Source organism: Phocoena sinus, chromosome 1 (genome assembly GCF_008692025.1).
Source record: "Phocoena sinus isolate mPhoSin1 chromosome 1, mPhoSin1.pri, whole genome shotgun sequence".
Lineage (NCBI taxonomy): Eukaryota > Metazoa > Chordata > Mammalia > Artiodactyla > Phocoenidae > Phocoena > Phocoena sinus.
The window spans coordinates 19,490,669-19,502,587 of NC_045763.1; the positions used below are offsets into that span (position 1 = coordinate 19,490,669).

Consider the following 11,919-nt stretch of genomic DNA (forward strand, 5'->3'; position numbering starts at 1 on the left):
TCATTGATATATAAATTTAATCTCACTGTGCCCCACAACTGCAGAATATACCTTGTTTTTCAAATGCACATGGAACACAAAATTGACTGTAAAGCTGAGCCATAAAGCAAATCTGAAAAATTTTTCCAAAAAATGGAAATTGAAATCGTATAGAATATTTTCCCTGACCACAAAGAAAAGCTAGATATCAGTAACAAAAGTACAGATGGAAAATTTCTACATGTTTGAAAATTAAGCAGTGCATTCTCAATAACCCATAGGTTGAAGAATAACATGATGAAAATATAGCATGTCTAAATTTATATGCTACCACTAAAAGCTGTGTTTAGAGGAAAACTTATAGCTCTAAATGCATATATTAGAAAAAAGAAGGGACTTCCCTGGTGGTCCAGTGGTTAAGACTCCGTGCTCCCAATGCAGGGGGCCTGGGTTCGACTCCTGGTCAGGGAACTAGATCCTGCATGCCGCAGCTAAAAGATTCCGTGTGCTGCAACTAAAGATCCTGCCTGCTGCAACAAAGACCTGGTGCAGCCAAATGAATGAATGAATGAATGGCAAAAAGAAGAGCTAAAAATTGGTAACCTTAAAGTATCCACCTCAGGGGTTTAGTTAGATCAGCAAATCAAGAAGGTAGAAGGAATGAGATACTAAAAGTAGAATTTTATGAAATAGAAAACAAATGTGACAGGATTTGGAAAGCTAAAAGTTAGTTCTTTGAAAAGTCTAATAAGGAAATTGATAAATCCTTGACAAGAAAAATTAAGAAAAGTGAGAGAAGGCAGCAATAACCAATATTAGGAATAAAAGGGGATTACTACAGATCTTGCATTTAAATGACTTTTGGAGGATATTATGACAATGTTTATAAATTTTTTAAAAAATTAATGTATTTTTATATTTGGCTGCGTTGGGTCTTTGTTGCTGCGCCTGGGCTTTCTTTAGTTGTGGTGAGCGGGGGTCACTCTTCATTGCAGTGTGTGGACTTCTCATTGAGGTGGCTTCTCTTGTTGCAGAGCACGGGCTTTAGGCACGTGGGCACAGTAGCTGTGGCTTGCGGGCTCTAGAGCTCAGGCTCAGTAGTTGTGGCGCACAGACTTAGTTGCTCCGCGGCATGTGGGATCTTCCCGGACCAGGGATCGAACCCATGTCCCCTGCATTGGCAGGCGGATTCTTAACCACTGTGCCACCAGGGAAGCCCTATGCTTATAAATTTGAAAACACTATTGCATATATTTACAGAAAGTACAGTGTAAGAAAATTGTTGCAAGAACGGATTCAAGATGTGAATCATCTTATATCTGTAATTAAAAACCATTTCACAAAGATGGCTTCACTCTTCTAAGCATTTGGGAAAGATGTAACATCAGTCTTGCATATACTCTTCCAGGAAACAGAAAAGAGGAAATACTTTCCAACTTGCTTTTTGAGGTCAAACCACACAAAAACATCAAAAGAAAGTAACTTTCAGGCCAGTCTCTCTGAAACATAGATGTAAAAGTCTAAAACAAAATATGCCAAATCCAGCAATATGAGAAAAGGTAATGCACATAACCAAGTTGAGTTTAATTCAAGAATGGAAGATTGTTTGGACATTCAAAAATCTATTCGAATTATCACAATAATAGAATAAAAGAAAAATTATGTGGTCATTTCAATTGATGCAGAAAAAGTGCTTGATAAAATTTAATGCTTATGATTAAGATGTTTATTTTTTAAAAATTTGCGAAAAAGATACAGCAAGAAATTTCCTTAATCTGACAGAGAATCTACAGAAAAGTTATAGCAAGCATCATAATAGGGGAGTAGTGAAAGATTTCCTCTTGAAATTGAGAACTGAAGAAGGATGCTTACTGTCGGCACTTCTATTTAGCATTGTACTGGAGGTCTTGGCCAGTATAATAGACAAGAAAAAGTAATGAAAGGTATGAGACTTATAAAAGAAGGGATAAATTTGTCATTATTCTTAATATAATTGTACATGTAGAAAATCTAAAATAATCTGATGAACCATAAGAATAAAAAAAGTGAATTAGCAGGGTGATTGCATATGAGGCTATTATAAAAATCAATTGTATTTGTGCATGTTAGCAAGAAACAATAGAAAATGTGATAAAAATATACAATAAAAAATGTCAAATATTTAGGAATAAATTTAACAAAAATGGGCAAGGCCTCTACATAGAAAACAAAAGAAATTGAAATTTCTTTCAATTTCATAAAATAAAAAGAAAATTTTAAAAGAAATAAATGATATTCATAGATTGGGAGACTCAAAATTATAAAGATGCCAGTTTGCAAGTTGGGGTTGTGTTGAATCTATAGATTATTCAAAAGTCCAACAGCATGTGCGTGTGTGTGTGTAAATTAACATGCTAATTGTACAGTTTATTAGGGAAATGTAAGGAGCCAAGAATAGCCAAGATGATCTCGAAGAAAGATGTGTTTGAAAACTTCCACTACCTGATATCAAGACTTGTTATAAAGGTACAATAGTTAAAACAGTGTGGTATTAACAGAAGGGTAGGCAAATAGAACAGTGGAACAGAATATAGAGTCAAGAAAATATCCCTATCTCACACCATACACAATCAGTTCTTAGTGGATTGTAGATATAAATACGAATGGTAAATAATATATCTCCTAGAAGATAATGGAGAATAGCTTCATAATTTGGGAGTAGGTAAGGTTTCTTAAGCTGAACACAAAGTACGGATCATAAAAGAAAAAAAATAAATTGGACTACATTAGGTTTAGTAACTTACGTTCATCAAAAGTCACCATTAAGCAAGTGAAAAGGGGGAAGGTATGCATAATACATATAACCACAAAGGATTTGCATCTGCATATATAAAAAGACTGCAAGTCAGTACAACAGACAGTCCAAAGGAAAAATGAGCAAACAGCACTTTACAAAAAGAGGATATCCAAAGAGTCAATAAATATGAAAATATGTTAAACCGAATTTGTCATACCCAAGAATGGTTAAAATTAAAGAGACCAACAATACCAAATGTTGTTAAAGATGTGAAGTAACTGGAACATCCATACACTGCTGCTTGCTGTGCTGAACTTGGAAAACTGATCACAGTTTCTACTAAACCTGAACACACACATACCCTATAACCTACATCTCCATTTAAAAAAATTGAAAAAAAATTTTATTGCGGTATCATTGACATTTATTAGTTTCAGATGTATTACATGGTTTGATATTTGTATACTATGTGAAATGATGACCACAATAAATCTAGTTAACATCAATCACCACATGTAGATAGAAATTTTTTTTCTTGTGATGAGAACTTTTAAGATTTACAACTCTTAGCAAATTTCAAATATGCAGTACAGTATTATCAACTGTAGTCGCCATGCTATACATTACATCATTGTCACTCCATCCATTTTGCCCACCCCCTGCCTGTGGCAACCACAAATCTGTTCTCTATATCTTTGAGCTTGTTTGTTTGTCTGTCTTTTACGAGTCTACATATAAGTGAGATCATATGGTATTTGTCTTTCTCTGTTTGACTGACTTAGCATAATGCCCTCAAGTTTCATCTGTGTTGTTGCAAATGGTAAGATTTCATTCTTTTTTGTAGCTTAATAATATTCCATCATATGCATGTGATGTGTGTGTGTGTGTGTGTGTGTGTGTGTGTATACACCACATTTTCTTTATCCATTCATTTGTCAGTGGGCACTTAGGTTGTTTCCATATTGGATAAATATCCAGAATTGATATTGCTGGATTACATGGTAGTTCTGTTTTTAATTTTTTGAGGAACCTCCATACTGTTCTCCACAGTGGCTGCACCAATTTACACTCCCATCAAGGGTGCCTAAGGGTTCCCTTTTCTCCACATCCTCACCAACACTTGTTATTTCTTGTCTTTTTGATTATGACCATTCTAACAGGTATGAGATATCTCATCCACAATTCCATTTTTGATAGGAATATGAATAGATGCACACCAAGAAATTTGCATAAGAAGCCCCAACTGTAAACAACACAAATGTCATTAACAGTAGAATGGATACGTATTTATTCTATAATCATATAATGAAATGCCAAATAATGACAAAAATGTATTATCTGCCTCACACAACACCATCAGTGATGTTCCTTAGGGTTCTGTCCTAGGCCCTCTGCTTCTCCTTCATTTCCATGACTTCAGCGTTCATTTGTGCTTTCAGGACTTACAAATATATTGCCCCAGCCTAGTCTGTTCCAGACTAGAAACTCAACTGTCTGTGGACATCGCTGCTCAGATGTCTTACAGACATCTCAAAGTCAGCATATACTGAACTCATCTCCACATTTCCTGAATCTGCTTCTCCTCTAGGAAGGTACATGTCTCAGCAATGGTACCAGCATTCACCCCGGGAATCTTTTGTTGATGAGCCCCAAAATATAAACTGAGAGTAGGAACCTTTTATGTTTTATTCAGTAGTGAATTTAACGATGCTTGGTACAAAACTTGGCATGTAGTAGGGCCTCCATTTGTATTTTGTTGAATACTTCTATCCTCCTTTTTCCATATTCAGTTTGGTTTCCAAGCTCGGTAGGTTTTTATCTCCTAAGTACTTATAAAATCCTTGTAATGCCTACAGCCCCTACCTAGCTAAGACTACCATCTGTTGTCTGGACTACTTTGAAGGGATCAAGGGATGAGTCAGTGGGAGCAGTTTGGAAGAAGAGGTATAAGGTTAGGACATTTATGTTGCTGGTGAAATATCTAATATACAGCATGTAAAACTTTGCCTTTTTCTGTGATGGATCCAACTTTATTCAAAGTTATAACTAATATGGAGTGCCACCTCATGATTTTAACTTTCTTTTATGGCCAAGTACTGTGCTCATCAGTGTGAACTCATCTGTTCTGGGGGTGGGAGGTGAAGGTGGGTTGAGAGGATAAAAGACCAAAAAGGGATAAGGGAGGATCTGTCTTTTGTTAGTTTCATATTCCTTTCTAATGATGTTCCCATCCCCTCTTTGCTAAGGGTCACTAACCTTGACTTTCTAGATATACAGGGTGGCTGCATCCTGCTTCTCTCTGAATTATAACATATAGTATCTTGATCTATTTTGCTAGTGAGGCCTCCAATTCGGATTGTAAATTGAACTTTCTAATCTGACCTCTATTTTTCATGTTATTTAAGATAGTGCTATTTTTGGCTTCTTATAATATTAAGGCAGTGCAGAAACTTCAGGCTTCTCTGCTTAGAGTGCTTGGATCGGAGTTTCTTAACACAGTTCATGGATATAAATCCAAATATTTTTACGGGAGCAGGACTTAAAATTGAGGGCAAGAATCTGTCTTGGCAAGATTTTCTTTACTAGATTTGAAATAACAGGTTTACCTTTTCTCACCCATTTTTTCCCCCAGTTTAAATATCAACTGTATTGGGCCATGATGTGTTTGTATATGGGGCATTTAGTTATTAACAAATTTTTATAGATACCACTATCTGAAATTATCATGCTTTTTAAAAATATTTATCTATAATTTTATCTATAAATTTGTTTGTCTTATCTCTCTCCCCCCAAGTAAATAAGCTCCATGAGATTGTCTGTTTTGTTCTCCTGTGTCAGAGAAACATTTGACAAATAGTTATTGACTGAAGGAGCAACGCTTCTACTTGGGGCTTGGGTGGTTTTTCTTCTTAGAGTATTTCCATTTTTCTTTCAGCATTGGAGAGGGGTCTCTTGAAAACACTGCAGAAGCTGGATGAATATCTGAATTCTCCCCTCCCCGATGAAATTGATGAGAATAGTATGGAGGACATTAAGTTTTCCACACGTAAATTTCTGGATGGCAATGAAATGACGCTAGCTGATTGCAACCTTCTGCCCAAACTGCACATTGTCAAGGTAGGCCTGCAGGATGTGGGGCACTATTACACCTAGTATCTGTTTACTAAGGCAGCACTTCCTCTGTGTAAAACTTGGCTGATCTTCTGACACGCACTATTTAGCACCCCCAAATAGTGTAACCTAATGTTGTTCAGGCAATAGTTGAAACACCCTAGGGTTGATTAAGTGGAAAATTGTGTGTTAAAATCAAGGCATATGACAAATAGGATTTTTTTTTTCTGTGATTGCATAAAAATTCAAAGATGTAACAGGTAACTTTGAAGTGGTGGCTACACTGACTTATAGCATCAAACTTTGTTCTCTGATCGCCTGGCTTTTTCTTTTCAAGGCAGAAAATATTTATTGAGCATTTATTGTGTGAAACACTATGCTGTATAGGATGGTTGTGCAGTAAAGATCAAGATCAAGAAAAACAGAGATCTAGTGTGTGTGTGTTTAAAGTATTTATCCAGTGATTATACTTGGCTGTTTCTCTGGATGGCCAAGGTAGGCATTTGCAATGACCATCACACTTCTGAATCTCTGGTGTAGCGTGCAGTCCTTATTTAAAAGTCTAGTTAGAACGAAGGTGACAGACTTCAGGTAGGAGCAGTTTTCAGAGATTCACAGAATTAATTTGCCCTGAAATCAGATATATGTCTGGTTTATAAGACATGGCATATAAATGTTAATTTTTGATCTCTTTGTATTTCAGGTGGTGGCCAAAAAATATCGCAACTTTGATATTCCAAAAGGAATGACCGGCATCTGGAGATACTTAACTAACGCGTATAGTAGGGATGAGTTCACCAATACCTGCCCCAGTGATAAGGAGGTTGAAATAGCATATAGTGATGTAGCCAAAAGACTTACCAAGTAAAATAACACTTACGAGAGAGATGTCTTCACATCTTCCCCTAAGAACATGCTTTTCCTAACAGACTGCTCCTCTTCCTATAAGATAGAAACTTTATTTTGCACAAACATGCAGTTATTCCAGATTAGGATGAAGGATAGACAAGGTATAGTAGCTATCTTTAAATATATACTCCTAAGCAGTATTATTTTAAAATTCTTTTACCCTGCCTACCTCCCCTACCCCGTATCCTCCTAATTTGGAGACACTCCATAAAAACTTTTCACTTTAAAGGCAGTTTGCCATCTCTCTAGAGCCCTCACCACTGTCTCCATTCACTGTGTATAGATGGCAGAACTTTTGAGGTGCACTGTTTAACTGTTAAAATAGTAATCACAACCTCATCAGGCCCAAACTGGTGCATAATGCACGGTACAAGGAATATTTATGTATTTTTGGAATTTTATAATATTTAGTAAGAGTATATGAAAGGATTGCTACTGTATCAAAATATTCTGTTTCAATTTAGTCTATCCTGGTTATGTACTAAAGGATGTTACCACCAGAGAAGAGAGCCTTCTCCAGAAAGTCACTACAGATATTGCTATGTTACTTTGTATGTGGATTTTTACTTTTGCCTAAACGCATTTATCCTTCATATCAATTATAATATCTGACACTACGTAGAGGCTAAAGGTCTAGAGGGAGGAACAATATTTGCAAGATCTTCTTCAAGCCTTTTATGCATATAAGAGAAACCAATGGGCACGTGATACTCTCTGTCTAAATATGTTACTGGTTATATGTATTTTGCCCAGTGCCATTCATTTGGAACATTATTACTTTCTTCCTTTATTTTAAAAATGCTCCTTTTTTTAGGTAGGCATCGGCCTTGCTGTTTGTAGGTCGTTTGAGCAACACTACGTACACTGATATTTAGTTGATTTAGCTGTAGCAGTACAATGGTTAGTAATGTAAAAACTAACCTAAGGAATGTAGTGTGGGTTTGTCAAAATATCAAGTAGAATTTTGTTTTTAAAGCACATTTAATGTGGATAATCTAAAGAATGCATTATCCATCCTATATTAAAAACAAGATAAAACACATAGATTACCACTCCACCCCCATTACTGTTAGACTTTGGGTAGAGGATGGTTCACTTCTTTTGGACTAAATTATAGTTGTGATGGTGACTACATATTGACTGCAGTTTTGCCTAATCTCGATCATTGCACTTCCTTCAATTAAATTTTCCTACAGCCACATTGAGGAATAGCAGTCTTCATGTTTGTTTCTTAAATTGAAGTCCTAAACCAGGAATTGTGTTGTAACAAGGGAGGATGAACTTGGTGAAAATAAAACAAAAGTTTGCTATGTATTTATTCATTAAAAAAAAAAAAAGACTTTCTATGTACTACTCCAAAGACTGTGATTGTGACTATAATAATGTTTTGGTAATTTTTATACCTAACCTGTTTAAGAAATGCTATTTCTCATAGGCTGCTTTTGGAAATTTTAAGTATATTGCTTTAAAATGGCAGTGTTTTCTTCCCTGTGATGTGCTAACATTTAGTAAGCACTGGCTTTATGGAAGCAGCTTGATTTTTTAATAAGCATTCTGCATTGTTTAAACCTATCAGTGACTAGCTTGGTATAGAAAGATAAGAAAAACTCCATATTGTGTCCATTTGGCTCAGGGAGATTTCTTTGCTTTACCTTTCTTAGAACTCCTTATTGCTGATCAAAAGTTTGGGTACCCACCTTTTTGTAATAAAATGTTGGATGATGATTTATCTTGTTCCAGGAAGAAGCATTATCAGGTTATATATTGAGAAATTCTATAGCAGTAGCTTCCGTGGGTGAATATGTCACCTCTGCACCAATACACAGACAGCCATCTTCACTTTCACTTACTTTTACGATAGTGGTAACTTGGCATCAGGTGATATTGAATCTTGCCTCATAGCTTAAAGCATGGAAAAGATTCAAGAGAAGTGGGGGTGTCTATTTCAAGTGAACAGTGGATTAAGTGATACAGAGTAGAAGGCTAATGAGGATAGAGCTACAGTCCTCAAAACGGATGAAAAAACACATTCTGAAACTCAGTTGTGAAGTGTTTTCCACTTTGGATATTTATTCTCTTCTTCTTCTCCTTTTAAAAAATTTATCCGCTGATTGTACTTGGCTGTCTCTCTGGATGTCCAAGGAAGGCAAGGTCTATCTGTTATAATTTTGATGAAGGCAGAATTATTTTTCTGTTGAAAGACAAATCTTATTACTTTATCAGGGAAATTAGATGAGGTTGAGATTGGCAAATGAACAAAAGCTACTAAGAAAGATCATCCTCGAATATGCTTTTTACCCCATCTTACATTTGTGGAAAGATCGTAGCTTCATGTCTTGGGAGATTTGGGACATGAAAGTTTTCATGGCAGTTCATGTAGTATATGGGTTGACACAGTAGAAATCATCTGTTATTATTTCTACAACTACTGAATCATTTTCCCCTTCATTTAAACCCCTTTTGTTCCATTTAAACAAGGAGATTAGACTCTGAATGGAAGATCTTACTAATTTCCAAGGGATTCTGAGAAATTTTTGTGTTCAACATTTGGAAAGCTGTCTACTGTTTCAGTTGATGTAACTTCCTTTTTTAAAAATGTAGATGCAGATTTTCTATACAGTTCTGTTATTTTCTTTTACTAGGATTGTTGACTTTAGTGATAAAATTCATGTAAGATTTTATTTCTTGGTAACTTTGGTTTATACAACTACCTTTATTATTATTATTTTTTAATACAACTATCTTTAAACCCTTGAGCAATCTGTATACAATGAAGAGGTTTCTGACATTTATTCTTACACTCAGTTGATTGACTTAGAATTTAGGCATATTTACTTCTGTTGTTTGAATCTCTCCAGAGTTGCATGTAGATAGCTTTGTTTCTGTGCATTTAAAATATCCATTTAGAAAATATCTACATGGTAAAAATGAAAGAAATAGAATGTATTTTTCATGAACATTTTGATACACATTTCATCAAGTTTATTGATTAACCAATTTCTTACACTGGTTATAATCAGTATTTGATTCAAAGAGAGGGAAGCATTCATTATTGTTATAATATATGGTCTTTTTTATTCATCCTTTACAAATTACTAAGGCTGGGCTGTCAAAATTATATTTTATCATGGAAAAAAATTTCAAATCCCCCAAATCATAATGTTGAACAGAATTGGAGTATTTTCTTTAAATTAGTTGAAAAGGAAAATGAAAGCTTATAGAATGCTTGTATTTTCTTTCTGTCTCTGGAACCAGTATATTGCTGGCAGCTATTGTATTAAAAAATAAAGTATATTTTCACTATCATAAAAGGTTCTTTTTTACTCCCTCATGAAAATAAATAACAATTTGGGGTAAAAAGTGTTTTATTTGAGACTACTTTTTTTCATGAGTGGCGATTCAGCACATTTAGTAGATTAAAGGAGGAAAACCATATGTTCATCTCAATAGGTGCATAAAATAATTTATAAAAACTTTCATGCTACCCATTCTTAGTGAAATAGGACCAGAGATTAACTTTTTTTAACCCAATAAAGACATCTGCCAAGAACCTACAGCAAATTTCATACATAAATATGAAACAGAAGCCCTCTCATTAAAGTCAGAAATAAAACAGGATTGCCTTCTGTCACAGCTATTATTCAGCTATTTTCCATAGCTGCTTTATTAGAGGCATCCTACACCAATGCAGTAAAATCAGTAAAAAAGAATAAGGAATGGAAAAGAATAGACCAAATGACTTCTTTGCAGATGATGCATATATAAAAAATTCAAAATAACCTACTATTAGAAATAATAAAATTCAGGGGCTTCCCTAGTGGCACAGTGGTTAAGAATCCACCTGCCAATGCAGGGGACATGGGTTCGATCCCTGATCCGGGAAGATCCCACATGCCGCAGAGCAGCTAAGCCCGTGCGCCACGACTACTGAGCCTGTGCTCTAGAGCCCACAAGCCACAACTACTGAGCCCGCGTGCCACAACTACTGAAGCCCGTGCGCTCTAGGGCCTGTGTGCTGCAACTGCTGAGGCCCGTGTGCCTAGAGCCCATGCTCTGCAACAAGAGAAGCCACTGCAATGAGAAGCCCGCGCACCGCAACGAAGAGTAGCCCTTGCTTGCCGCAGCTAGAGAAAGCCCGCACGCAGCAACGAAGACCCAGTGCAGCCAAAATAATAATAATAATAATAAAATTCAGATGCTTACTAGATAAAAGATTTAGGGACAAAAATCAATGTAATTTCTATATACTAATATTAACTACATTAAAAATAAACTAGGGCTTCCCTTGTGGCACAGTAGTTAGGAACCTGCCTGCCAATGCAGGGGACACAGGTTCAAGCCCTGGTCCGGGGAGATCCCACATGTGCGGAGCAACTGGGCCCGTGCGCCACGGCTACTGAGCCTGTGCTCTGGAGCCCGTGAGCCACAACTACTGAAGCCTGCATGGCTAGACCCCGTGCTCTGCAACAAGAGAAGCCACCGCAATGAGAAGGCCACGCACCACAATGAAGAGTAGCCCCTGCTGGCTGCAACTAGAGAAAGCCCGCGCGCAGCAAGGAAGACCAAACACAGCCAATAAATAAATAAATTTATTTAAAAAATAAATAAACTAGTCGTTTCTTCTGGAAGAAAAACTGGGTGACTGAGAAAAATGGGTGGGAAATTGTCAGTGTATACTTTTTTGAGCTTTTGGAAATTTGTACCATAAATATATTACCTATTCTAAAAAATTAGAAGTGTTTTAAAAGATAATCTCTAAGGTATTTAGGATCAAGTCTAATAAAGAATGTGCAATTCCTTTATGGAGAAAAGTACAAAATATTATCAAAGGACCTAATAGAAACCTGCTCAGTGGACAAGTGTACCATGTTCATGGATGGAGAATGTAAAAGTATAAGAATTTCCATTCTGTCTTAAATAATTTATAAATGCAACAAAATCCAAGAGGACTTTTTGGGAACACAGATAAATGGATTTAAAACATTCATATGGAAGAAGTGTGGCCCCCAAATAGCCAACATATATCTGGAGGGGGGAGGGAAAGAAAGGAAACTTGCTTGACAAGATATAAAGTCTTAAAAGCTTATAGTAATTGCTGGGTAGGATATAGTAAGTCACACAAACACAGCACTCCTGCTGCAACT

The 11,919-nt window shown here is 36.0% G+C and overlaps 1 protein-coding gene across 3 annotated transcripts in view; it reads left to right on the forward strand.

Annotated features, from left to right (window-relative positions):
- Positions 1–10,135, forward strand: part of CLIC4 (chloride intracellular channel 4) — an 82,847-nt gene extending 72,712 nt beyond the window's left edge. For all 3 annotated transcript variants that reach the window (XM_032633267.1, XM_032633273.1, XM_032633283.1), the window contains 2 exons: positions 5,691–5,872; positions 6,570–10,135. In XM_032633267.1, coding sequence (XP_032489158.1) covers positions 5,691–5,872; positions 6,570–6,734 — 347 coding nt within the window. In that variant the 3' untranslated portion in view covers positions 6,735–10,135. The remainder of the gene's footprint in view (positions 1–5,690; positions 5,873–6,569) is intronic.
- Positions 10,136–11,919: the final 1,784 nt, after the last annotated feature.